The sequence below is a fragment of the Pagrus pagrus genome (genome assembly GCF_965226575.1).
Source record: "Pagrus pagrus genome assembly, chromosome: 7".
Classification (NCBI taxonomy): domain Eukaryota; kingdom Metazoa; phylum Chordata; class Actinopteri; order Spariformes; family Sparidae; genus Pagrus; species Pagrus pagrus.
In genome coordinates, this window is record NC_140191.1 from 25,226,977 (window position 1) to 25,253,357 (window position 26,381).

Sequence of the window (26,381 nt, forward strand, 5' to 3'; positions counted from 1 at the left end):
TTCTTTTTTAATGCTTGGAAGAAATTTGAACCCTGTCCCTATCGACTGCATCATACCTCTCCATGGACTTGCCAGTGATGGTGTCCCATGTGTCTTTGAGTTCAGCCATGAGATTTTCCAGATGCTGTCTGTCACGGCCGGTTTGAGCTCTTTCGTGAAGGCTGCGTCCGTTCTTCGACGTAGCGTCGTACATGGGCCGCTTTGATCGCAGCAGTTTCTGGAACTCCTGATGAGTAATTAAGTGATTAGTTAGTCCATTCATTTACATATAGCTATGAACAAAGTTGTATTCACTGTAAGCCTAATGCACCTTCTGTTCAGTCAGCTGTTGTTTAATTTCCTCGTGGGACACTGCAATCTCTTTATGTGTGTCTAAAGTCTGTTCCACCTCCGTCATCCAGTCCAGCAACAGGCGCCATGACTCGTTAAACTGAAATATGAGCAATTAAGAGATATTATACAAAACTGCATGTTTAGTTTGAGAAAGCTGTTGAAGGTCATCCGTTTATATTGCAGCTGTTGTAGCGGTGTACCTGTTTGGCACTCTTTTTAGCCTCCTCCAGCTTCCTTCCTCTCTCTGAAACGCGCTGCTGGAGCTTTTTGAAGCGATCCTGGACGGTCATGATGAGGTTATGGATGACATCACAGTCTTCCTTCCTGCTCATCTCCGTCAGTCTGCGGGCCGTGTTCTCCACTGTGCTCTTCTTCTCGCTGTGACCGTTCACCTCGTTCAGCAGTGTCTGTGCAGAAAAAAATTTATTTTTAAACCCAAAACTACCAAATGTGCATGTAAGTCTGGGTGTGAGGGTAATAGTAGAAGAAAACCTACTCTGTGTTCCTGCAGTTGAGTACAAACAGTGTCCAGAACAAAGCTGGGACCAGGAAGAAGCCTGACAGACTCTTCACACTTGCTCATCTTGGTGAGAAGCTCCTGGACGGTGCTGTGGAAGTCCTTGGCCAGACTCAGGCCTTCTGTGAGCTTTGCCTGTGGGAAGATCACCACACTCAGATATAATGACGCACTTAATTAACGATGAATCAACAGGATCACACGTGACTATGGAGAGTCAAACAACCTTTCGCTCCTGGATCTTGCTGTAAACAGACGCCCATTTCTGCTCAAGAATAGACAAGCTGTGTTCGGTGCTCGATCCCCGCACAACGTCGCTGCTCTCCAGCATCCTGTAGATGGCATTCCTCACATCTGTGTAGGTGTGGAGCTTTGACTCCATCTCAGTGCACAACTCCTGATGTGGGTGAGAAGAAAAAAGAAAGTCGGCTTTCATGGAATTACTTGGTTACAAACTTTTAATTTCTTGTGCTTCTCTCTCTTTTGACAGTTAAATGACTGGTCCATTTTACCAAGTGTGCATTGAGCCTTTCACTGGCAGAGTCCGGCATACTCCACATGGTTTTAGAAGAGGACAGTCTCATGTCTGTGTTCTCCAGCCACTGCAGAAGATCTTGAATCTCCATTGTAACATCTTGAACCTGCAGTAGAAGAAACAGGATGAATGCAAAGGTCTCCTATGGTGATGTGGATGTCATGTTAGTTATGGCTAAATTTTCATCATCTATCATCTGTTGCCATCAACCTTTGTGATCTACTATATTGAAGCATAAGTGGAACAATGACTGCCAAATGAGAAATTATTATTTATTGATTTTATTTCAAATTGAGCCTTCCTTCATGACAATTAAAGCCAACAGGTTAAATTTGGCCTCGCCTTTTCACAATCGTATGTTCACCTTTACAAAATAACCACAAGAGGGCGCCACAATATACCCATAATGAAGCACAAAATGCCGTATAGGTGAAAAATGCCGTAGTTAACAATTTCTCTCTTCTACTTTTGTTGCAACTCTAACAAAATAACGGATGTTTTTCTCTGTTCACCTGACTCAGTCTGTTCTCTAACTCCAGCTGCCTGCGTTCAGTCTCACAGCGGACAAACTCCCAGCTTTCATTGAGCTGCTCCAGCCGAGACTGCAGACCGTGCGGGCTGTCCACGGTCCCGACCTCCAGCAGCCCCCTGCCTGCCTTGTTCAGGGAGTCCATCGTGCGAACATGGGACATGACGTCATTTCGCAAGACCTTGGAGAGGGAGGAAGCAGTAGAGGTTAGAGATTTATCATGGTATAAGTAACTGTTTGATTCAAATGTGTTGCTTAGAGATGCTTTTGGGAGTATAAATGAACAATACAGAAGGTACAGACACTGGTAGACACAATGGTGAACAGAGTGCGTTATTCATTCAAGGCTAAGTGTTCAATGTTATCTAGCAGATAAACCCAAAGCTCTATGAGAACGTGTTACTGTTTTCTGAGACCTTCAAAGCCTGGAGGAGCGCTATCACACTACAGCCTCCCTGTTACAGTGCAGCTGTATAAAGTTGCTGTATTTTGGCCATGACCAACCTTGTGTTTGGCCAGCTCTATTTCACAGGCCTGCAGGTCAATGCTGATTGGCTGACTGCCCTGCAGTTGTTCAGCAGTTCGGGAGAGCCATGTGTGAAGCTCATCCAGTGTGTTTTGGAACTGACCCAGACCCAGCAGAGCACACTCCAGTTGATGCTGATGAAAGAACAGGAAAAACAGTTAAATATAAATCTTATTTATTTTTTTTACAGCATTTTTCATTTTCCAGCTACATGTAGTTTCTACATTATACCATAATAAGATTGTGCAAACAGTGTATTACATTGGCATGCTGATATTAATATTAGACATTAACATCTGCATATTCTCACCTGTCTGCCGACAGTCTCTGACTCCAAGCTGTCCCAGCGCTGTCTGAAGTCACACAGCGGTGAGACGGAGCCCGGACGCTCCGAGCCTGGAGACAGCCGGCACACAAAGCGATGGTTCAGGCTTTCGATCTCGATTTTCTTCTGGTAGAGTTCTCGCTTAAACTCCTGAAGGAAAGAATAAAGACAGATTTTATATTTAGCCTCATAGGCCACCAAAAACAACAAAGATTAAAGTGTGTTGTAGTATTTTTAATGGAGCGTTCCATTGCACTCAGAACTCAGAAAAAAACAACCTCCGACATGGAAATTTGGAAACTCGTAGCCCGAGTTCACTGACATAACTGCAGATGACATCACAGCAGTATGATGGAGCACATAGTGAACAATTACTTTTACCGCTTCATCATTTCCGGACTTCTTTACAATATGAGACGAAACATATTCATCAAGAGAAACTTTTATCATTGCTGGTGATGGGTGTACTTCAGCGTGTGAACTCACCTTGAGATCACATAGCTGCTCTTTGACTGATTCCAGGTCAGTTCCTACCATGAACTCTTCAGTCGACCTCAGCTCAGCTGACTTCAACCACTCAAAAAGTCCCTATAAGCAAAACAATAATCACAGTGAGAGTTAAAGCAAAATGATTCACATTCTTTACAATCATTCAGCCTTGAATTGTTGCCAAGTTGTTTGATTTTACATTGAATAAATGTTGTTTCCAACAGCCAAACATGAATCTCTGTTGGTTTAAACAGTTGGCTTCATTTCAAATTGTTTTCTTTTGATTCAGTCTCACACAGTTTGCATCATTAAACTCACTGCCTTTGGCAGAGGACCACACAATCTGTCAGTCACTCAGAAGTGAAGCTGCAGGGAGCAAAAGTCTGAATTGTACTACTGCAGCAGAAGATCAGCTTTGTGTTTGGCAGGATGCCTCGCGGCTTGAGTCAGGCAGTGGTGGCCCAGTATCCTGTTTGATATGTTATGTTTTGATACTGACCTAGAAATATTTAGTATCTGGGGCATATGGGCACGCACCTGCATAGTGTCTTGATAATGCAGTGCCATCTGCAAAGACTCCTCCAGCTTTTTGTGACATTCGTTCCACAGTTTGCTCAAGTTGTTCCACGTGCAATAGAGCTTAAAGACAGCGAGAAGACAAGGTGTTGAGTTAGTCAACAAAACATCATGAGTTAAAGTGATTTTATTCACATTCATTTCTTACTTCATCGAGGCTCTTTGTGACATCTGGTTTGTCTGTATCCCCACATGCAGACATCAGATCCATTCCCAAAACGCCAAGCGTGTCCAGATCTCCCTGTAAACTGTCAATATCCTCCCTGAGAGTCTATAAGTTGAAAGGATGGAAACAGTTACATAGCGTCTTATACGATACAATGTGGGTTTCTTATACATGATTGCTTTAAGAGCTTCCAGACAAACCTGCATGGTTTCAAGGCTCTGGCGGATTGTTTCGGAGTCTGTCCGACTAGCATTGAGATCCAAAACTGCCTGCTGAGCGTCACTGAGAGCAGCCGTGACATCGCTGACATCACTCCAGAACTTCAAAGCCAGATCCAAGAGTTTGAGCAGCCAGCTTTCCCTCTCCTGCGCCTGAGTGTGCGTCTCATCCCACATCTGGGACAGGCTGGACACTCGCTCCTGGATTGCTAAGATCACAAAGATATAAAAGGGATAACACTTAGAGTTTTACCCCAAGTGTACTAGATTGTATTATTGAACACAAACACGATCACGTTACCTGTGCCGACGGATCCATCACCAGCTGCCTGAGTGTTGGCCAGCAGCTCATCTGCCTGAGTCCTGACACTGCTGAGGCCCAGCTCCAGCTTGGACAGCTCAGACAGGGTGAGCTTGTTGTCTTGCAGCTGCTCCTGGATCCTTGGGGTGAGGCCTTGAAGGGGGCTGGGGGTCTGTATGCGACTGCGGAGGCGGTCGAGACTCTCTCTGATAAGGGTCATCCTCTCATTCAGCTGTAAGTACAAGACGTGTGTATTTGTGATTGCGTGCGTAGGGCCGTTTATATCAACTTTACATTATCTGAGCATTCTTACCTGCGTGAATCGAGGCAAAGACTCCTCGAGCAGATTAGCAGTCTCTCTGACACGGTCTCTGATGGCCCTGTGCTGCTCCTCGGCCTCTGTAGCCTTCCGACAGAACTCGTCCCCTTGAACGGGGTTTAGTTCGGACAAGCGTTTTGCCACGGAGCATAAGCGTGCGATCAACGGTCGGTGCTCTGCTATAGACTCCCTCAAACCCTTAACAGATGAGACATAATAAGAAGAGCAGACTTTGTTCAGAAAGAACCCAATTTGAGTCTAATCCTTAAAATACATGGAGGGATGTAAAAAGAAATCACACTGTCTCACTTTTCATGGCATACCTGACAAATCTGATATGCCATTATGGTGAAAATTAAACCCTGTCAGGAAGTAGATTACAGTGCACACATACAATGAACTGTTCTTGAACAGAACAGCTCATTTACCCAAAAGAAAATGGTGGCGGACTGTGAAGCATTAAAGGACTTCTTTGTTAAACAGGACAAAAAGGGGGTGATAAAAAAAGAGAAAAGCTGGCACTCAAATGTGAGAGAGGCAGGTTTCTTCTACCTGTAAGAGGTCCTGTTGTTCCCGAAATGCCTCGTAGCTAATTGTGCTCAGGGAGAGCTGGCCAATTAGGGTTTGAGTTTCTTCGAGCCAGGGCGAAACCTCAGCGAGGCCCTCTGAGAACTGGAGAAGAAGCGACTGAGCGTGCTCGAGCTGCAGGACCACATGGGAATTGGTGGCTGAGGTGGTGTTGCATTGTTCCTGTAAGGCCTCTAACGGGGTCTGCATGGAGAGGTGATGGCAAAATACAGAAATTAGAAACATACTTTTAAACTGAATCATTGTCAGTGAAATAGTTGCATTAAATGAAATGTGGAGAATACCCTCAAATCTCCTGTTTCTCCTTCATCACTGTATGTCAGTAAGATCTCAGCGATCTTCACCATCTTCTCAATGTTGAACCTGTGCTGCAGAATCTCCACTGCCAAGATCTGTTCAGGAGATAATACATCAAATGAAAATCACTGACCAAAGATCATTGAAGTGACTTTCTAAAGCTTCAGAAGTTACAAATAACATACACACGTAATGGTGTTTTTTCAAAGTCAGTTATATTTGTATAGTGCCCTGACCTTCTGCTCATACAGTTGTTCTGCTATGAGCTCTGGATCCAGATGAATGGTTTTCAGCTTTTCCAGACTCAGCGCTGTGTCTCTGAACCAAGCCACCTCCTTCACCACCGCCTGTTCCAGCTGATGAGAACAGACTGCATGTTAGCCTGGCATTATTGACAGCATGATTAAAACATGATACGATTATTTCTGAAATGGAGAACCACTTGGCAGCACGTACTGGCAGTAGTATGAGTCTGGATTATAAAATAAGATCAGAATTAAAATTCAAGCAAATAACATGGATATACAAATTATGGCTCAGTGTTCAAAGGCAGTTCTTGTACATTCTTGCTCACAAGTGTGGTCAGCAAATTAAACAGTTTGCAATGCTATGGCAGGCTACTAAGCTAACATTGCATAATTATATCTTAGGACAGAATGTGCCAAACTGTATTAATTCCAGTCAAAAGCTGCAAAACAATTATTATCAACCTTTGTGTCACAGCATAGGCCTGTTGATATTTACACCCTCGCTTTGCTTTGAACATCAACTAATGTTTCAGTTTCTATTTAGACTAACGCTAACTTACTAAAGCACAGTGTTGACTTTGAATTTAGAGGTAACGTTAGCCTAGAATTAGGTGCATGGTGATGAAATGAATGCAGCTTATAAGTCACAAACTTATAGCTAAAGAAAAGGCTAGTCAGTCAGTTAAGTTCAGCTTGTCTATTTTAATTTCATTAAAGAATATCTTGCATACACAATATGTAAATGGGTACTAGACTTTTCAAGTAGGCCTTCGCTTCTTTTCATTGAAAATAGTAAAGCTAACCACTGCTACAGTATCTGACTGGTTCACAGTAGGATTGTGTGGTATATTACCCTCTGTCTCTCAGCTGCACATAGAACTGCGTCTCCAGCATGTGTCTGCGCTCCTGCAGCCCCCAGGAGCTCCCTCTCAATACGGCCCAGCCACAGGTGGAGGTCCTCCTGGCTGGATGTGCAGCGACTGGAGGCCTCCAGGGCCTGCTCCAGCCTCTGCAGCACATCCAGACTGCTTAGACTCAGCACTGAGCAACGGATACGAAGAGAATCCATCTTCTCCTGTACCTGCTGGGCTTCCTCCTCTGAAACAAAGGATGGACAAATGTTGAGTTTATCAGAAGTCAGAAGGTAAGACCGATTTATAAGAAAATATTAGTTCCGGTGTAGATCGTGTAAACTATTTATCCAACCTCATTGACCATACACTGCCATCAGTTTTACCATAAGAAGAGAGCATTACCTGAAATTGCCTCCATCAGATCATGTCCTGACTTTTGTATTTTCCCTAGATCAGCAGTTTTGACTTGAATCTCTTCAACAACAGCCTAAAAGAAAATGGAAAAATGTCAAAAATATAATTCCCTACTCAAACAGCATGATGCACATTCACTATTTACTTGAATCAATATCCAACCTTGGCCCTTTCTGTGGCCTCTGAGAGATGCAGCATCACTCTCTCTGCATTTCGGAGTTCAGCGAGGGTCTGTTCCACAGATATGAGCCATTGCTGCAGGCTGTCGACTCCTTCCTGGAAGAGCTGGGCCCTGGGCAGAATGAGCTCCAGACTCGCTCTCCTATGAACGACGAAATGTCAGTGATTGAGATTTGTATCATGAGAGAAGCCTTGCCAAATGACAGTGTGGCATTGCCAGTCACAGTAGCTGACCTTTGCTCTGCTTCTCGCTGTAAGGCCTCCCACTTCTGTTTGAGAGTGGAGAGCTTGACCTCTGCCTGCTCCCCCTCCTCTCCTGGGTGGGCCTCCACCAGCCGAGGACCCTCCAGCATCATAGAGTTCATACTGCGCCTACGGTCTGTTAGGAGGCGCTGCAACAGCTGTAAAAGAACAGACAAAGCTATATTTAAAGTGGAAACAACTTTTCAACTCCTCTCCCAAAGTGTTTCCAAGAGGTACTGTTGGCGCCATTGTTGTAAAGACAGCTGGATCAATTTTCGTTTTCCTCAGAGCCTAGCACCTTGGGGTGTTATGATCCATCGCTACAGATCAATATAGCCATTCAAAGATCAGCGATCCAATGTGATCAGTGCAAAGTGAAAACCTCAATCAATTTGATCATTTTTAACCTGCACCTTTATTTTGAAATTCCACTAGCACGCCCCCGTCACCTTTTCTATCCTCCTTCCTAAACATTCAAACTGTGCTAGCACCAGGCAGGTAATGACAAGAAGCCAAGAACAAGACAATGCGGATATTTACTCCCCTCAATGGAAATAAATCAGCTGTGTGGGAATGTTTTTGGACTGTTTTTCTGTTGACCCATTTTTGAAAAAAATGGGTCAACAGACAAACAAGAGATGTCACTCAGCAGGTGGCCAACTTGTTGCTCTCGCTACGGCAATATCAAGCGCTTTGTTTCAACAATGTCCGGCTGAAGAAACGTGCATACAGGATATTCAACCATAATGTTCTGTCTGGACATGCGGTGACTTAAACCAGCAGTCCACTAGCTGCCAGCCTAATTAATGCAAGACAATTGTTTTGTCTACTTGACAGATATTGCCGAATTTTATACTGTTGTTAAGTGTTGTTGTTGTTAAGCCATGTCTTATGTGTTAGTGTTAGTTGTGTTAGTGTTTATTAAAGCCCAATTCTTGTTTTTTTTTCTGCCTTTGTGTCAGGGAGCTGTGTCTCATGTGTCAAGCTTACATTGTTAAAATCCAGGCAGGTTTCACCTCATCCAAAGAGCTCACAATGGATGTGATTACAGCTGAAAGGTGAGACACTTCCCTGCTTTTCTCATTCCCCCAGGAAATGTTCACAAAGACTCACTGAAAGCTCATTGTGGCTATGAACGCCACCCATTCACCATTGAATGGAAATGAGTTTATATCATAAAGGAAGTGGCTGAGCATTTTCTATGACCTCGGCACACCTTTCTATAGGTAGTATATCCTCTACTGTGGTACTTCAAAGATGTTCTTTGACACAAGAAATGAGGTGATGTGATGTCGGTGATAACACACCTTTTGTTCTTGGAGCTGTGCTTTCACCACTTTGACCTCAGAGGATGGGGGTTTCTGATTGGCTGTGAGCTCCTCTATCTCACAGACCCATGTGAGCAAAGCGTCCAGGTTTTGGAGAAATGTCTCAGAATCTGTTGACGCATCCTTCAGTGCCAAGGGAGATCTCGTTCCCTTGAGAAAGACCATTACAAGTATTAGCTAAACTATGAATGGATGGAAATACTGTAGGTGGATGATTCCAGGTGAAAAATCAACAGTTTTTACTTTTGCAACAGAAGAAGAAAAGAGTTAAAGGTCCAAAGTAAGATAGTTGATTGTTGAGTCATTCCCAACTCGTCAAATACTGATGCTATGGTTTGGTGGCCGGCCCGACCTTCTAATCCAAAGTGTCAGTATTGATGAACTGGGAAACTCAAAGCATCAGCATTTGATGAGATGAAAATCTGACTCAACAATCAACTATCTTACTTTGGACCTTTAAGGGTAAAAACATACCCTCCATCTATCCAGGCTGGAATCCTGGTCTGAGCTTGAGTGTCCATCGCTTTGGAGCTGCAAAACAAAGACAGTCCACATGTTTCAGTTCATTAAATCCCTGTTTTAAAAAGACCCACAACAATGTCATAGACAAAACATTGATTTTGAAGAAAGAGTCTTGATGAGAAGGTATGAGAAGAGGAAAGAATGAATTGAAGACGGATGAGATTTGTCATGTTTGAAAAAGTTGGTGTTCTTATCAACCTCAGCGAGTTGCTCTGCAGCACCATTCAGGACTCTAACAGTTCTGGTGACTATTGGGTCTCCTCCCTTTTGTCCAGATGGATACTCCGTCACTTCCACGATTTCGGTTACGATCGTCTCTGTCACCTCCGTCACCTCTGTAACCTCTCGTGATGCCAAAGTCTTCCAGGACCAGGGGCTTCCTTCCCTAGAGTCTCTTCTCTGGAAGCTGGCCCTCCTCTCCGCAGCGCTCTTGTCCGAGTGAGCCAGGGGGGATCTGGCATACTCTGGAGGCATGGTTCTTCTTGTTAGTGTCCCATTTCGCGATGTTTTTATCGGAGAAGGGCTGCTATGCCAGGCGTTATCCAGAGTACTGGTGCTCCTGATTGTAGAGGCAGGAGAGCTGCGGAGGGGTTTGTCCGAAATGGGAGTTCTAGCCCCCTCCTCTCTACTGTATTCAATTTCCTGTGCTTCCTTATCGTTCTCCACCTCCTTATCCTTGTTTGCATCCTCTCTTGCTTTGTCTTTGACATCCACCTCTGGCTTGGCATCTCCATGTTGCTCCGGGGGCTGCCACTCTCGTCGTCGTTGGTAGCACTCCTTCAGGAAGGCCTCGTCCGACCTCACATGCTTGGACTTCTGGCCCAGGCAGCTGGGCCGGCTGATGAGGTTCCCCATAATCCTTCAGCCCAGAGGCTAGTGAGGTAATAGGTGAGGTAAGGCCCCTCGGCCATGCATGCGGAAGATCCAGCTACCTAAAATAAGACAAGTGGGCTCTGGGTCAACATGCATTGAACAAGTGCAAGTAAGTGTGAGTAAATCAACAAAAAATATACCACTGCTCTAGTTTCTTTAAAAGCGCAATTTCACTACTTCAAAGTCGCTAAGTACTGCCTGCCACAGCTTACAACTTCAGGAAAATGCCATGAGACCAAATTAAACCAGGCTCTCACATCTTTTATTTGCTAAATTTCTGTGCCAACGTTGCCCTTTTCTTGGCAAGGAAAGACCAGAGGGAACTACAGCAGAGATACTTGGCCTGGATACTCCCTGTCCCTTTTGTCTTCCTTGAGACCACATACACACACATGCTCCCCATCTATCTCACATCACCAACTAAAATATTCCAGGCTTAGAAATCAATGTGACAGGCTTGTCGAGGATCCCACTGCTGAGCCTGGCACGCAGAAGCGGTGGCAGGCAGCCAGCTTTTTCTCTAACTCAGTCTGGACCAGTCCTGGGAAACCCGTTAGGGATCTGATCAAATATGACAGCCATAAAAACGCAGACATCGCCTCATTGCTCTGGGGGTGACGATAAGAAGGGGGGTAGGAACACATAGTGGCACGGGGGAAGTGGGGGAGTAGTTAGGGAGACAACAGCAATCAACAGTGTAACTTCCAGTATAAAATGGGGTTTTTATGGGGAAATTAAATGCTCTTCCAAAATAATAACCCAGTAGAGCTTGTAGGATCCCAGGTTGTTCTCTTACCACTACAATTTTGGATCCAACAGTGATCTTATCAACATCTTTTTTGACTGAAATTAGCGTAGTAGTGTAAAGAGTCTGATTGGCAGTGACAATTTCAAACTGTGTCAGCCCGTCTGCTTCCCTGTGAGCTCAGTGCCTTCATTGCTTTGACAGAAGGGTTAAAGGTGGATGTAATTATCTTGGTCTAGAGGAGCTGAGGTGAGCCCATCAGGAGATCCCAAGGAGGGTTCCTCTCGAGGCCGGATCCTTCCTCTGAGGTGGGGTTGGACTGATCCATTCAGAATTACAGAGGTCACCTGAGGTCATGCTTGGTGACTAAAGATCTGTGGGGGGCCTATATGGGTCACCAAAGGGGAAATTGGGATGTTGGCTCCACAAGCTACTGAGAAGGCTTTTTTTCTGGATTGATAGTGCTGCATGGGTATAGTAACACGTTACAGTCATGCTGCTGGCAGACAAATTTATGCTGAATATGCAGCTTTCTTATCTTTGCCAGAGGTTAGACACAAAGACGCTCTGCAGGCAGAGAGAACTTCACATTGTGCTGCTGTCAATATCCACCCATATCTGACTCAAACCTCCTTTGTGCGTCAACCAAATATGAAACTAATTTGAATTCAGTTAAATCACAGCCTTTAACTAAATGAGAATCAAACAATGACCTAGTTTGATTTGACTCCATGTGCATTAGGCTAGTAATTACTGACATCATGCACGTCTCTGCAGAGCAGATGATGCAGTCAAGGGATCCACAGGGGAGGACACAGTCGGATCAGAGAGTGGTGCCCAGACAAAGCCCCAGTCTCTCGATCAATGATTACCCAGTTAGCTCAGATCACTGCCCAGCGGTCTCCTGAGGAGGCCAGAGAGAGTGCCTGTGGCCGTGTTCACATGGGTTAACAATTCAAGAGAGAGGGTGTGCCGTGTCTGGTTACTGCACCGCATGTGTGGTTGTTTGCTAAATTACACGGTTGCCTCTACAGTGAGCTCACAGCAATGTATGTGAGGATATGCTGAGTAGTGTCATTAGAGAGCACATGGTGCACTACCAGGGGGATGCTATTAAACATAAATATGCAAATATATGGTTTTATTATGTCTGCTAGACTGGTCCACTCAGACGCTGATGTACAACACATTTTTTTAAGGCGATCAAATTATTTCATAGGCAGCTTTCAGCCCTCACGTGAGGGATTATAACAACACTATGACCTACATTTTTCTACTATCAAAGCAAACCGGGAAACTCCTCTCAAAATGCTTCAAGCCTGTGCCCGACCTCTCACTCTCTAGTATAATGATACTAGAGAGAGAACCACTCCACCATTTGACTCATACTGCCGATGACCTAACCATCCCATCACTTAACCTATTTTGAAATGGCCCTTAATTCAGCCCAACCCTTTCTCTGCTCTCAACGGTGATTTATGATACATGACCGCAGTCCATTTCCTGATGAATTCGATTACAACCATAGTATGGGGGCTTACCAGTTGTATGGCGAAAGAAATATTAAAAATAAATCCTCATATTACTGTTTGGAAGAAAACAATTTGACATTTTTATATCCAATTCATATTTAAGATCTCAATATGGCAGACACATGTGTGGGTGTATTCCAGTATTTTGAGCAACACCTCGAATATCAAAACACGATACAAAAATGTAATGTTCCTATTGTGAATTGCGTCAATATTAACCCATTTATATGTCTTATGAAGGAGTGTATGGGTGGGTTTGTAATTAGTAGCAGAACAATAATCATCAATCACAACAGTAGAGAGCCATAATGTTGTGTCACTGCTGCCTGTCTGCCTCTGTTCAGGGAGGTCCTGAAGTAGTAATCATGGTAGTGGTCCCTAATCAAGGATGGCAGCTGTGCATTCACCCATGAGACTCATAACATTTTAGGGTGGATATTGTGCAAGGTCATACGTTCAGCTCAAAGACAGTGCAGCGCAAAGCTACTGAATAGAATTCAATGTCAGCGAGGCTTTAGCTAAATGAATAGTTAACTTAAAAAGGCCATGCCTGCTGAGGTTTGTTAAAATTTTGATCAGAATTCATGAAATCCAAGCAGCTAATAAGCTGTTTGAGAGGAAGAGATAAAATATACTCACATCAGAATGATCCATTCACACTGATGGGATATCTCAATGCCTGCTGCACTTGTGTTTTCCATTTAAGTAAAGAAAATCCTCCAGTCACAACTCATTCACTGTCACATGGCTCCCTCAATGACTGACCAGCAAAGTCCAAAACCAAACTCTCCCTGAGCCAATCCTGAGCTAGTGGCAGTTTTGGCGGTTTGAAGCTTACGTGAACCACACTTACCCTGAAGCACAGTTGAGCCAAACAGCATGAGTAAAGGAATCCAGCCGCTCCTCAATCACCATTCAAAAAGGAGAGAAAGAGGGGGGGCAAAAAATCCAGCTTTGTTTGAGCATCCTTTGAACGGCCTCCCAGCTCCAACATCCCAAACTGAAGCCTCCTCACACACACACAAACACACATGCTCCCTCTAACGCACACTCAATCACGTCCACTCATTCCCACATGCCCACATACAAACACACTTTCTGAACACAGTAGCACATGCCCTGATAACTCATGCTTTTCCGTTGCCCACAGTCACAGGCAAACAATGTCCTCCTCTCCCCTCGCAGTGCACCCCTCCCCTCCCCTCCGCTCACTTCACTTCTCCTCCCACCAGCTCTGCTCCTCTCCCTTTCTTCTTTGTTGTGGGAGCTGTGATAGAGGAATTCCTTCCTTGTTAACGCCGCCGATGGGATAGTGCGCCCAGATGGAGACAATGTATTCCAACGGCTCAGTTGAACTCCCACAGTTCCCAGCCAAGAGCAGTTTTCACGTGGAGGTCAGATTGTGCCAGTTGCGTATAACGACGAGGCGGTGGCATTCTCACTGCTGCTGCTGCTGCTGCTGCTGCTGCTCAGGTTGCTCCTGTACCAGGCAGCTAGGCGGCAAAGTGCCCCCTTTACCTTCCCCAGGCTTATTTCTCTCACTCTCTCCCCCTTCTCAACCAACAAAGCCCCTCCTCTGGCTCTGACTGTGGCTCAGAAAACTCCATGCTGCTTCTGCTTGAAAAATGGGATGAGTGGGGGGGCTAGAAAAGGAGAGTTTTCTAAAGACCCCTGGGCCGCCCTCGGAACATTCACATGTTAAGTGACAGCTGCCTCAGCCCATTCCCTCTCTCGATGGCGAGGGAGAGAAGTGCACGCTACAAAAGAAGGGACCCACACCCACCCTGCTACCCACCCACTCACACATTCAACCCCAACCCCCTTGCAGTCCCCTCTTCCCCATTCAGAGTCAGTGCAGCAGTCTCCACAGCAGCAACAAAGACGACTAATTACTGTAAAACATCTCAGATTACTTTTCAACTCACTTCCAGCCATTGCAACCCCGGCTCATAAACAAAGAGGCTGGAAGAAAACACACACACACACAAATAGACAGCAATGGGGAGATAATTCTGGGCAGTCTTTTCTCTGTTTTTGGCATGGGAAAGTAAAGGAAGGACCCCTGTGAGGAAATTCTATCATTCTCCATTTCAATAAGTCACAATATTTGCCTTAGAAATGCAGAACACCAAGCCTACTGTATGCAAACACCATCACAGCAACATTTACTCAGATTTCCTGGTGTTTTCACTGGACAATGAACTTTTTTCTGTTCTCTACATATAAGCTATGGGATTGCTTTTAACACACCAGAAGTGTCTCTGTGGGAATGACGTCATGCGCAGGTGCACTAAAGCCCAACGGAAGCGTGCACACAGGTGCCCGTCAGAGCGTTCACGCCCCAAATCCTGCCCTCTTTATTCCTTTCCGCCTGTCTTTCTCCAGCCAAGCAAATAATCAACCAGTCGACTGATCCACCAAATGCGTGCATGTACGTACAGCGCAACACACCCACACACTCTCTCTCCCACTCTGTCTCGCCAATAAACACACACACACACACACACAGGCGCATGCTGATACTCGCCACTCAGCCGCCTCCTTGATCCTCAAGGTCACTCATTTGAGTGGTAGGATGAGTTCAAGGAGAATACATCTGAAGGAGGTTAAACTATTGACTCTGTCCAATAGAATTTTAATGTCATAGTCTTTTTACCTAAAATATATAATTTGCCTGCATTTTATCCCTCAGCCAGTGCAGCCAGAAATGATCATATCATCTATGAGAAGGAATGAATGTTCATGTGCTTCTCTGCTCGCATTGCCACAGTGCAAGTACATACATCACCTCATGATATCATATTATCAATACCACTCGCTCCAGTGTAAAGTGCCTCCTGTGTTACATGTAAGTGGGAATAACTTGAACCTGTCAATGCAAACGTGGTTTAGTCTGCATGAGATGTGTGCAGAGTCCTGATTTATTCCGTTGAGGCCACAGGATCAGGATGTAACGCCATTAACAAAGAGTCACATATATTATGTGCCAGCTTCATGCAGGGTTTTCCTTCAAAATTAAAGCTGCTGTAAGTGTTGTTGTCATTCATATCCTTCCAATCCCCTCCCTCCTCTCTACACCACCACACTTGCACGGCACCTTTCTTCTTTCGATGCAGTTCTCTTTGCCTCTTTCTTTTACCGGCGTACTGTAGGTACCAGAAGAGGAGGATCCTGCTCTTTGCGTGTTCCCCGAGCAGACAGGACCGCCTCTTTATTGAGTTCTGACCAAACACTCTAACAGTGATTGCTGTTGGAATACTATGGAGCTATTTAACACTCATTTGAATGAGACAATAACACTTACAGAACCACAAGACAAACGTTTTGCCATTTTACTGTCGCATTTAAGTTAAATTAAGACAGAATTTTATTTTGAAGGTTGTCACTAAACAAGATGAAGCCCTGTGTGTCTTTAGGCAATATTTACCATGTTCGACCTCATAGTTTAGCTTTTAGCTTTTGCATGTTAACAGTTTGTTTTTCACCAAACACAATGTACAGGATATTTACAGTAGAGACCTTAATTATCATAGCAAATTTTGTGTCAATCCATGCAAAAGATGTCAAAATAAAAATAGATGTGAACCTCATATTGACCTAAAGTTTAAGGGGGTCACCAATGTCAGTAGGATCCATCCTCTGGTGACCTGATGTTGCCATGTCTCATGTCTCTGCTGCTATCTTTGCTTTAAATCTCATAACATAGATTTAGTAAATGCACTTTTTCTGCATCTGTTGAAAGTGGATGTGATGAGGCTCAGCTATGATTAGTCAAAGTTCCATATTGACTCTTACAGCTGAGTGTTCAGAGCATTTTCTGCCAGTAGTCACCACAGTTCCTGATCAATATTTTGAGAAAAACGCTTGAATCTGTGGACTGTGAGTTCACTTGAATGGGACCAATTTCTGTTGAAGCGTTACTTTAAGACATAGCACATATTCATGAAAATATTTCCTAGTGTACTTCTCGTCTTGTAAAACAGTCTATAATGTTGTCATATTGTCCACATTGCTATTCATTTACTAGCATTATAAACCTCAGTGAATGAAGACTAAAGCTGCCGCTGGTGGTAAAAATAGGCTGTTAATTCAGCTTTAAAGCTGCTTCAGGTTTTCACTACATTACTGCCCCATTTATGACCCCCCCACCCATCCTCCTTCAGCCTTAATTTATGCAAATGGTGCTAAAAAACAAAGGCAGCGGAAAAAAGAAAACTGAAAATGCCTGTCACAGTGGCCGATGAGAGGGAGAGTGAATTGAATAGAATGACCCCTGTAGGGTCAAGTTATTTAACCCCTGAGTACTCCAGTGCTGGAAGCAACAGCTCCCAGTTCCTACCACAAGGCATACCCTGTATCTCATTATCTTGTAATGTACAGTAATGCAAATCATGCACTAGAAACACCTTTTGCTGAAAAAGCTGTAAAATAAAAGCACTAACTCACTGATAGCTGTTTTCTTTGGGTCACTCGAAAGCTAATGTCTTTAGCTGTTTAATGAGCAAGTAAGGCCCACATTCCCCGTCCCCCCCTTTCTCTATTTGAAAGGAGCTGGCAGTGATGAGGCACCACTTTGCCAGGAAGACATTGTTGTAAAACCATGACACCTGATCCCAGCTTTCAGCATCTCGCAGCCCCCTCTGTACTAATTAAAGGATTTTGCCAAAATTCTCTCCTCTCCATTTCACAGTAGGTGCACACAGAGACCTGCACGGTTGTTCATAAAAAGACGGGAGCTGATGTGGTTGAAGAGCAGCTATGCAGATGCAATAAGCTGCAACCGAAAGAGGAAAAGAAAAACTCGTCCTTCCATCATCAGAAGGCCCCATTATCCGTCCAAAATGCACCCGATAATGGAGTGGAGCAGGTTGGGGGACAGAATGAAGTGAGTTTCCAAATTAATGCGATACTGAACGGGAGCCTAAATTTGATCACAGGTCACATGTGCCAAAGGACCTGAGCAAAAACATTAATTTTACGGGCTCGTTCTCCCCCTCCTCTCCTATCTCAAACTCTCTGCTGCCTTCACATTAAATAAGACCTCAATGGCTCCTCTACAGAACATGGTAATTAGCCCTCTTCATGAGACATGAAAAAAAGAGGGGGTCCTTTTTTTCAGGGTCAGACCAGAAGCACCATTCAGCATGCACACTGTCATTTATCACCAACAGAGGTTGCTTCCAAGAAAAGTGGATGAAAGGCCGATGCGCTTCCCCACTGGGATGGATGCTGGAAATCACATTCACGGGTGAGAGGAGGATTTAGCAACTCGGGGGACAGGGGAGTTCAACTCCATCATCGGCTCCGTGTTTGATTCAACTGCTCCCAGAAAGAGAGGATTTACAGCCATAAGTCCACATCTTCCATTGAGCACAGGAAGGAACGGGCACTAAAGGAAGAGGCCTCTCATTGCCATTAACCCTGATGAAGTGTGTGAATTAAAAAATCTCTTATGGGAGAGATTAAGTAAAGTGCTATAAGATGAAAATCAATTTGACACACCGAGCAAGAGAAAAACAGCTCGGATGTAACATTCAGTCCCAACTTGAGAAAAAACAAGTTTACTTTACCGCCATCCAAGCATCCGCCGTCATTCGTTTGTCTTGTAGGTGATTCACTGCAATGAAAACAAGCCCCCTTTCTCCCCACTAAAGGTTATGACAGCGTCAGAGAGCAGAGATGCTGTTTGCTGGCTGTCAGAAACAGAGAGGAGAGGATAATAAGCCGTGATCTCTCACCCCTCTTCCTGGCCTGTTTGTAAGTTGTGTGTACAAGGCTTATTTGCGAGGCAGCATCTGCCACCGGCCCAGAGAAACCAGAGACCCCGAAGACACAGAGAGCCTTTATCCAGAAGAGCCTCATCAGCAGGGGGGGGGGGGGGGGGGGGGGGGGGGGGAGCAGAGAGGAGAACTTCTGACCTCAACATCACTGTCGAAGTGAAGAGATGTCATGTTGACTTGTCAGTGACATGGTGTTAAGACACAGTGTTAAAAAGAATTAGATTAGATTTATCTGGAGCTTATACCGATGCGCCAAAAAGTCAGAGTTCCTAGTTTTTTGCCCTCTCGGCTACGGGCCAGTGTCGGGGCGGTCGGTGAGCTTATGTAGTTTTTGTGGTAAGTCCCAAACAGTTGGCACCAGTCGACCCTTGTTGGCCCTTGTTGATGGGTTTTCGGCCAGTTGAATCGGCAGCAGAGCCCATTGGTGAGAGAAATAACTCTGACTGTTCAGCTAAGTGAATCAGTGCACGAGAGGATGAACAGAAAAGAGAAAGGAAAAGCCCCTTGAGTCTGTCGCTGTAGTCTCCAGGATTTCACCGACAGTTTCCACCTCTTGGCCTGTTTCATTTGCAAATCGCTTTATCAGACATGTACTACTTTAGAAATGGCTATATTAGTGAGAGTGGTGTGAAAATGATAGGCAAAAGCTGCTTTATCATAATAACGGTTTGTTTATTAGCGGTTTCCCTTTTAGAATTACGGATACAGACTACCGCTACTACTTGGTGGTATGAAGAGGCGTTTTATTGTACGCTCTCGTACAATGTACAAGCTAGTTGGCCCTCGGTGTGTTCAAGTGCAGCTCTATGAAAGTAATACAGGCGATGTGAAGCAACAGTGTCAGCCTTTGTTGCCACCAAATTACATTTTGTCAGCCATTAGGTATTTAAGTATCTGGTTATTTTATCTGTACATGCTGAGGTTTAAAGTTCTTGTTCGGCCACGAAAACAGCAGTAGACAAAATATTACCACTATTTACAAGGTCCATTCAGTAGCATGTGGAGCTTCTGATTGTATGACATGAAACAAATCCTTAAAGTGCTGAGAGGATTTGACAGGAAATATGTACAATTCCATGACATCTGGGCGACTCCATCTGCTGAGGAGGATCATGTGATATGATCGAAAAGCTCCGGAGCAGCTACTTAATGGACTTTGTGGAATCCCTACTGTGATATCAAATCAAATATCATTTCATATTCATGCTTTTCCTTGTCCATAAGGTATGAATTCACAAACTGAATGCTATTTACATCCGAGATGCTAATTATAGGCCTATTCATGCTTGACAGTGTCCAATTTGAGGCTCGTGTGCATGTTGGTGTTCATGGGAAAAACAGTTTAAGATGCATGCCTTGTGTTAAGGAGCAGGTGTGTGGCTCTCTCCTGTGTATTGTAGAAGGGTCTGCACATGGGGGGCTGCTGAGGGGATGCCCCTCATTCATGCTGCTAACTAACGAGTCCCTCAGGCCCAGACTGAAACCAGCAGTGCAGCAGACTAACAGCATTACCATGACAAAGGTCTGTGGTCGGATGCAGTATGATAAAGGCATGGTAGAGATAAAAAGACACCCCCTTATTTCACACACTCTGACTGGGGGTCAGACTAAAGCTCTCCAAAGCGTTGACGCGACAAGACATGCCTGTGCACCTTACACGTCAGTCCCCAGGGAGACGGAGACAAAATGCCGAACATGTTGAAAGAATTTTTTAACTGAGACGACGTCTTCTGTTGAAGGGTGTTTTTGTAAAAACTCTCCCTGAGATGGTAATCAATGAGTTTCTCCAAAAGGTCAAACGGGTTCAAGCTCAGATCGTATTTTGTCCCTCGGCCCTTTTTACCCATAAAATCAATTAATGGCTTAAACATTCAGTGAGGACAATGGAACACATTTAATTCAATGGGCCATGTAAGTAAATCAACCAAAATCATTTTTTCTATCACAATAAAAACATCAAACACACTTGATCCTTTTGTGCAACTGATTCACAGCTCATTGAAGAAGCTGCAGTCACCCTTCACTGAGGATAATCAAATAAATTATAACCTCCCCATCTTGCTGCACCACAGAGCTGCTTCATGTTAATGTTTTGTGCTGGAGCGGCTTTCAATCGGCGCTGCACAAATGATTAAGCTCAATGGAAGCGTTCCTTATCTAAGAGCTGAATTCATTCAGTCAGTGTCAATGCACAATCCCAACACGAGATAAGACGTAATGTTACCAACTTGTTGTTCCATTGTATGAATTAGCTATATTAAATCAGCGGGATCAGAGTTTTAGCACACATTTCTGACAGGCCGAGCTGCTTTGATCTGATTGGTTGAGTCAGACCTGATGGGAGGAACCTAAGCAGAACAGGGTTTATAGCCAATTATACTAATAGGGAACAGAGAAAAGGTAGTTAATATAAGCAATGCTAGTGCTAAAGTTAGCTTCTCAGCAAACCAGATGACAAGCCGCGACCACACATGCATAAATATTTGATCAAAGTTCTTTCTTTGCCATTCATGCTTGTCATTTAATAATAATGGCTGCAGTCTTGACTGACAAGCCTTTGTGCAAATATTGGTATAAATGAAGTTGTATGACAAAATCTACAGTTGGTGTTCAATAAATGCTTCAATAGTCAGATCAGAGCGCTCTTACCGTAAAGATCCTGCCTTTCTCTTTTTCCTGCCCCCTTGCCTCTTCCTCCCATCTGAGTCTAATGTCTTTTCAGTGTGTGCGCTCATGTGTGCAGAGGGCCTCCAATGCCAAGCACTTCTCTAGCCTGGCTGTCCACACCAGGCACAATGGGGCCTGATTCCCCAGCCCCTCTGTCCCCCTGTGGCCTAAAGAAGTCTCCCTGCAGGAGTGGAGGAGGACCACCTCAGAATCTGTCTGAGTATGTGGGGCTGTGAAAAACCTCCACAACCCCTTTCCTTTTTCTCGTAATGCTCAATTAGCTACCCTGACCAGCAGCATGACTCACAGGTTCATTTTCCTTCTCTTTCTTGTTTTTCTTTGCTCTTTTACCAACGTTTTCTCAAGTATTCTGCACAGGTACACAAGTGTTGCAATAGGAGATGCAATATACTTGTATAATTACAGGATGCGCCATGGGGAAATTTGAATGGAATCAGACAATACTCTCTTGACATATAGGGCCATTGAAACTCTTCTGGCAATGTTACTCTGGGGATGGTGATGTAGGGGAGATGTTCATGGTCCCCAGAGGATGAAGAAGTAAACACCTGGCTTTTCAAAAAGCCACCATATGCCATCTTCAAATAAAAATCCAATATGTTTGCTTAATGATAAAATACATATTAAACTAATGACACTCCCATTAGCTTCAGGTGTACTTGTGTTTGATGCTAATCAGCAAATGTTTAGCTTGCTGATATGCTCAGCTAAGATAGTGAATATAGTAAATATAACACCTGCTTAGCATGTTAGCATGGCCATTGTCATATAACAACAAGGAAGGCTTTAGGCGGCGAGACAGACATTGCTCAAAAAGCAGGAAGTGAAATCCTTCTGTACAAATCTATGATAAGTGTGATAGGTAGCGCAAAAATAACCGTTCCAAAGTGCAACAAACTGAGCTGAACCGAACCAAACCGGACTGCACGGTGGAAACAAGGCTACTGTGAACATGTAAGCATGTTGGCATTAGCATTCGGCTTAGCTGTCTACAGAGCCACTTGCTCTTCTGTAGAATCCTGTTAATTGATGATAATGCGATGTTGTTGCAATGTTTCCCAGTGTGATGAGAACGCAGGGCCCCACAAGAACCTTTGTAGCCTTCAGAACGACTGCAGTTGTTTGACATAGACAATGAGGGAGAGACAGAAAGAGCAGCGACATGACGGATGGACTTTTTGCATATAGACTATCTCGGCAAGAGGCACAGCGTGTAAAACCCCCTTTGTATGAGACATTATGTACCAATAAAGACAATACATATTAATTAAGCCTATATAATAAAACACATAGCTTTTATATCAAATTATGTTGTTATTGGATTGAAGTACCAAATGCGTGATTACATTTGGTTACTTGAAATTTGACCAAGTAGGAAAAAAAACAAAAACAGATTGATGAAACACATGTACAGGTGCTTTTCTGATGACTTTAACATGGGATATGGTGAAACAGATTCAGAAGAATGGAAGATAGAAAGACAGCATAATTCAGACGGACAGTAAACCCCACTGACCCTGGGGTCCAGAGGAGGCAGCCTCATCTCCATGCTCGTCAGCCACTGTCTCAGTGCTCTGATCTGACCCCTAAACTCACACTGCCATTGACTCAAGTCCTCCTCGTCCCTCCTACAAACACAAAGGAACAATACAAAGTGTAAGAAGTTATATTGATTATATTTTACAATCAAATATCTTATAAGACATATAATCAGGGAAATGGGGCACATGCACTAATAATCACCTTAGCATTCATTTGAATAGAGATATTGTTGCACAGTCTCAAGCTCTTGGTTTGTTTTGTCATATCATGACCATCATAAAGCAATGAGTATTGTGGGATAGCTGTAGTACTTTAAATGAAAATGTTTACTTTGGTGTTATTTTGTATTTCAATTCAATTGAACTTGAATGCTCTCTGACTGTGTTGGCAGGAAGTGGAAAATTAGGAGAGCAGACACAAGTCATGACCTGACAGACAACAGGAAGAGGTAAGACAAAGCCTTCAGGAATTATTATTCTTATCAAAGGATAATATAACCAGTGCTCCGAAAAATATCTCATTAGGGAGGCATCTGCTCTCTCTGCTGGGCTGGAACCTCAGGCTCCTTGTTTCAGTATGTTTCAATTAGATCTTTTACACTGTGTGCTCACTACACAGTGCACAGTGTCTTTGTGTGGTTGCAAATGCAGACTCACCGGTCTAGAAAGCGGATACAATTGAGCAACTGTCGTCACGGGCTGAGAGTTGTTTTTTTTTAATCAGACTGTTGGTGGCCACTTTCAATCAAGCCGCTCTCACTTGGACTACTGTATTTGCTTCAAATGTAAAATGAGTTCAGTTCTAAACTATCTACACGTGATGAAACACTAGTGCTTATATTGGACATGATCCGAAACACCTCATTTGGTATATTTTATAGGCTGAATATTTCTAGTTATAATTTGTTTATCAAGGGTGCTAGTTACCCTACCACAATACCAGAATGGCTACAAAGATACCCAAAGAATAAATGTCTTTTACATATGAGCATACCCATATCTCTGATCCTGTGATGTGGGTGTTGGAGATCCAAACAAAGCACTTCCTTTATCCTGCAAGAGACAATTGTGGAAGAATATATACAACATGATCCTCACACCTGCTATTGTATTTTGCATTTTGCATTCTCAGCTTCATTTCTGCGTACAGGATATGCTGATGTGAGTGTACACTCTCCTCTGTGATCTTACCTCCCTACCTCCAGCCTCTGGGAGGGAAAGGGTCAGATCAGAGTAGTCAAGGGAGCTGAGTGAAGAATTCTGGGAGGTGAAAGCCCCGTTTCTCCTGTTGGCAGGCTCCTCCATCAAACTCAGTGGCTGATGTTGGCACATACAGTAGAGCAAAGTATGTTTACATCTGGTGTGAAGGGATTGGGTGTAAATCCACATGCACACCAGTAATATCCAGTGATGACCTAAATGCTGTTTCTTAAACACCCTGATCAGAACACATTTGGTGGGGAGCTTAAACAGGTATTATGTAGGTATTGTATAATCATCAGCTTTTAAAAACCTTTTCAGACCCTCTTGATAAATATCTTATCATAACAGTAAACATGGACCTCAGTGGGTTCATAACATGATCGAAGTAGCTGTGTTTCACCTTATTGGGGATGAGCGTAGGTCAGTATAACACTGCCCTCATGTGGTCAACTATTGCGCTTTTCAGAGGGAAGATTCAGATCACTGGGAATCTAATACAGTAGGTGTATTGCAATTAAAAGAGACCTTGCAGATAATTGTAATGAAAATTCTTCTCTTATACTGTAACTACTGGTTATCAAGTTAATAAGATCAAATCCACTTTCAGGGCAGTGGTCAAGAAGGTAAACATTGGAAAATCATTGTAATACCAATGGGTAGTACCTTGTCACTGCAACATGTTTACAATATTCACATTCTCTTCATATATATTATGTGCATGACATTAAGTTATTTCTTTTCTTTATATATATTTCCCAAATATTAAAGGAGACATATTTCACTCAATTTCAGGTTGCATCAATGCATCAGTTCTCTCATACTGTCAGCCTGGATACGCCTGATCCAGCACTGCTACCAGCAACAGAGCAACTTCACTAAATTAATTCTTATGTGCCAAACTAGCTGCTAGGCATAAATTATGCAAATGTGTGACACAGTGATGTAGTATGATTTCACAAAGGCACGGAACTAAAGGTGGGGCAACTGACGAGGTGTTCAAGAAGCAGTTTTTTTTTTCTGTGGGAGAGAGGAGCTTCAGTTGGTGCAGACTTTGACCTTTTTAACTTTCAAGATCATTTTATGTGCACAGGAACCTTTATAAAACACTGAATGAAAGAGGATAAACAAAAAATCATAATAGGTCTCCTTTAACTTTTAGAACTAGCTGCTCTACAACTATACATTCCTGTTGTGCTTTATAGATCGATGGAGCCATTATGTTTGATTTTTCTATCGTGCCATTAGCCTTCCAATGTAACTTAAGGCTGCAGCACTGAAAAACATGCTCTACTTAAAAAATAACCTCAGATGCTTTTGTAATCATGTATGAATGACAAGAGGGTGCCTCTTCAGAGCATATTTATTTACAACATAGTGTTATGTTCAGCACATACAACAGAATCCACTCACCATATCATTCTAAGCTAAATCTGCCCCATAAGCAAAATGAACCAGTTAGTTTGTGGATTTATATAATGCTATAATTATCAGCAGGTACATCTGCAGTTGTCTTTATTTTACACTAACATTTTTCCCAAATATCCTTTGTAAAGTTAGTAAAACATGCAAGGCAAATCCATAATATATCAAAAAAACTCGATGAAAACAAAATAAAAGGATTTACAGAGGTAAAACACTTGAGATACATAACAAAAACACTTGCTGTGGAAAAATAACTATAAGCAAAATAAAGCTTCAAGCTGTTTTTTTCAGTTTGCATATGAAATCTGTGGCAAAACATCAACTGAGAGTTAATTTGATATAATACATACATTCATGCAATGTGTTGCTGTATCAAATATGTCAATTCTCCAAATGTATCTTATTAGCACTTTGGTGGGACTGAATTTACACAGAGGTACAGTAATACAAAAATACACTCTTAAGAACAGCTAAATGAAGATGTGCCGTTCTGTGACTACAGTAAATCCCAATTTAAATGAAAAAATGAAGACGCAGATGTGTCTTTACTTTGGGATTGTTCTCTAAAAAAAATTCAGGATATGACAAGATAAATAGCACTATTAGCATTCAAGTAATAAATATATGAAAAACATCATGAATGAAGAGTGTTCCTAGAAATGTATCCCAAGATGGTGTCAGGTTGACTCAGCCTCAGCTTTCTTCAAATGTGATGTGCAATGGAAGAAAGGACATACTCAATGGCAGATCTAGAAACAAAAGAAAATAACTATGAATTGAAATCAAAACGAACCATGCAGTGAGAAAAGGTAGAAAATAAATAAAAATTGCAAAACAAATCTCGATGAAATGATAGCTCCATCTTTTGCAAATGAAATGAAAATGATATCATGTTTTCAAAACCATTTATATCCTTTACCTGTGTAATTGCGTGAGGATGACAGGGACTCACAAACCCATCCAAGCGGAGGGGATCGCATCCTCTGGCCAACTGAGTAGCTGTGCTCTTATGTTGCATTCTGGGAGACTGAGGCACCTGTCAAAAACAACAGGACAAAAAAAGCCGTAATGAGAATTTTGAATAGAAAT

The 26,381-nt window shown here is 43.3% G+C and overlaps 2 protein-coding genes across 22 annotated transcripts in view; both read right to left on the minus strand.

The window, feature by feature from the left end:
* Positions 1-23,975, minus strand: part of macf1b (microtubule actin crosslinking factor 1b) — a 30,763-nt gene extending 6,788 nt beyond the window's left edge. For 2 of the 4 annotated variants that reach the window (XM_084356430.1, XM_084356428.1), the window contains exons 1-26: positions 13,512-13,820; positions 9,707-10,440; positions 9,461-9,517; positions 8,966-9,136; positions 7,650-7,816; positions 7,398-7,557; positions 7,224-7,308; positions 6,821-7,065; positions 5,956-6,075; positions 5,707-5,814; positions 5,387-5,605; positions 4,829-5,032; positions 4,516-4,747; positions 4,197-4,423; positions 3,979-4,101; positions 3,792-3,893; positions 3,252-3,353; positions 2,751-2,915; positions 2,419-2,574; positions 1,898-2,095; positions 1,363-1,491; positions 1,077-1,247; positions 830-985; positions 534-740; positions 311-430; positions 57-226 (exon numbers count right to left, since the gene is read on the minus strand). In XM_084356430.1, the coding sequence (XP_084212556.1) occupies positions 57-226; positions 311-430; positions 534-740; positions 830-985; positions 1,077-1,247; positions 1,363-1,491; positions 1,898-2,095; positions 2,419-2,574; positions 2,751-2,915; positions 3,252-3,353; positions 3,792-3,893; positions 3,979-4,101; positions 4,197-4,423; positions 4,516-4,747; positions 4,829-5,032; positions 5,387-5,605; positions 5,707-5,814; positions 5,956-6,075; positions 6,821-7,065; positions 7,224-7,308; positions 7,398-7,557; positions 7,650-7,816; positions 8,966-9,136; positions 9,461-9,517; positions 9,707-10,363 (4,451 nt within the window). In that variant the 5' untranslated portion in view covers positions 10,364-10,440; positions 13,512-13,820. Of the gene's footprint in view, positions 1-56; positions 227-310; positions 431-533; positions 741-829; positions 986-1,076; positions 1,248-1,362; positions 1,492-1,897; positions 2,096-2,418; positions 2,575-2,750; positions 2,916-3,251; positions 3,354-3,791; positions 3,894-3,978; positions 4,102-4,196; positions 4,424-4,515; positions 4,748-4,828; positions 5,033-5,386; positions 5,606-5,706; positions 5,815-5,955; positions 6,076-6,820; positions 7,066-7,223; positions 7,309-7,397; positions 7,558-7,649; positions 7,817-8,965; positions 9,137-9,460; positions 9,518-9,706; positions 10,441-13,297; positions 13,821-22,642; positions 22,755-23,661; positions 23,721-23,858 lie in introns of those variants that run through there. The other 2 variants (XM_084356431.1, XM_084356429.1) reach the window with 2 other exon arrangements.
* A 1,237-nt stretch (positions 23,976-25,212) lies between these two features.
* plecb (plectin b) overlaps positions 25,213-26,381 on the minus strand; it is a 138,923-nt gene continuing 137,754 nt past the window's right edge. For all 18 annotated transcript variants that reach the window (XM_084356420.1, XM_084356413.1, XM_084356419.1 and 15 more), the window contains 2 exons: positions 26,212-26,328; positions 25,213-26,041 (listed from right to left, as the gene is read on the minus strand). The gene's annotated coding sequence lies outside the window, so the exon portion shown is untranslated. The remainder of the gene's footprint in view (positions 26,042-26,211; positions 26,329-26,381) is intronic.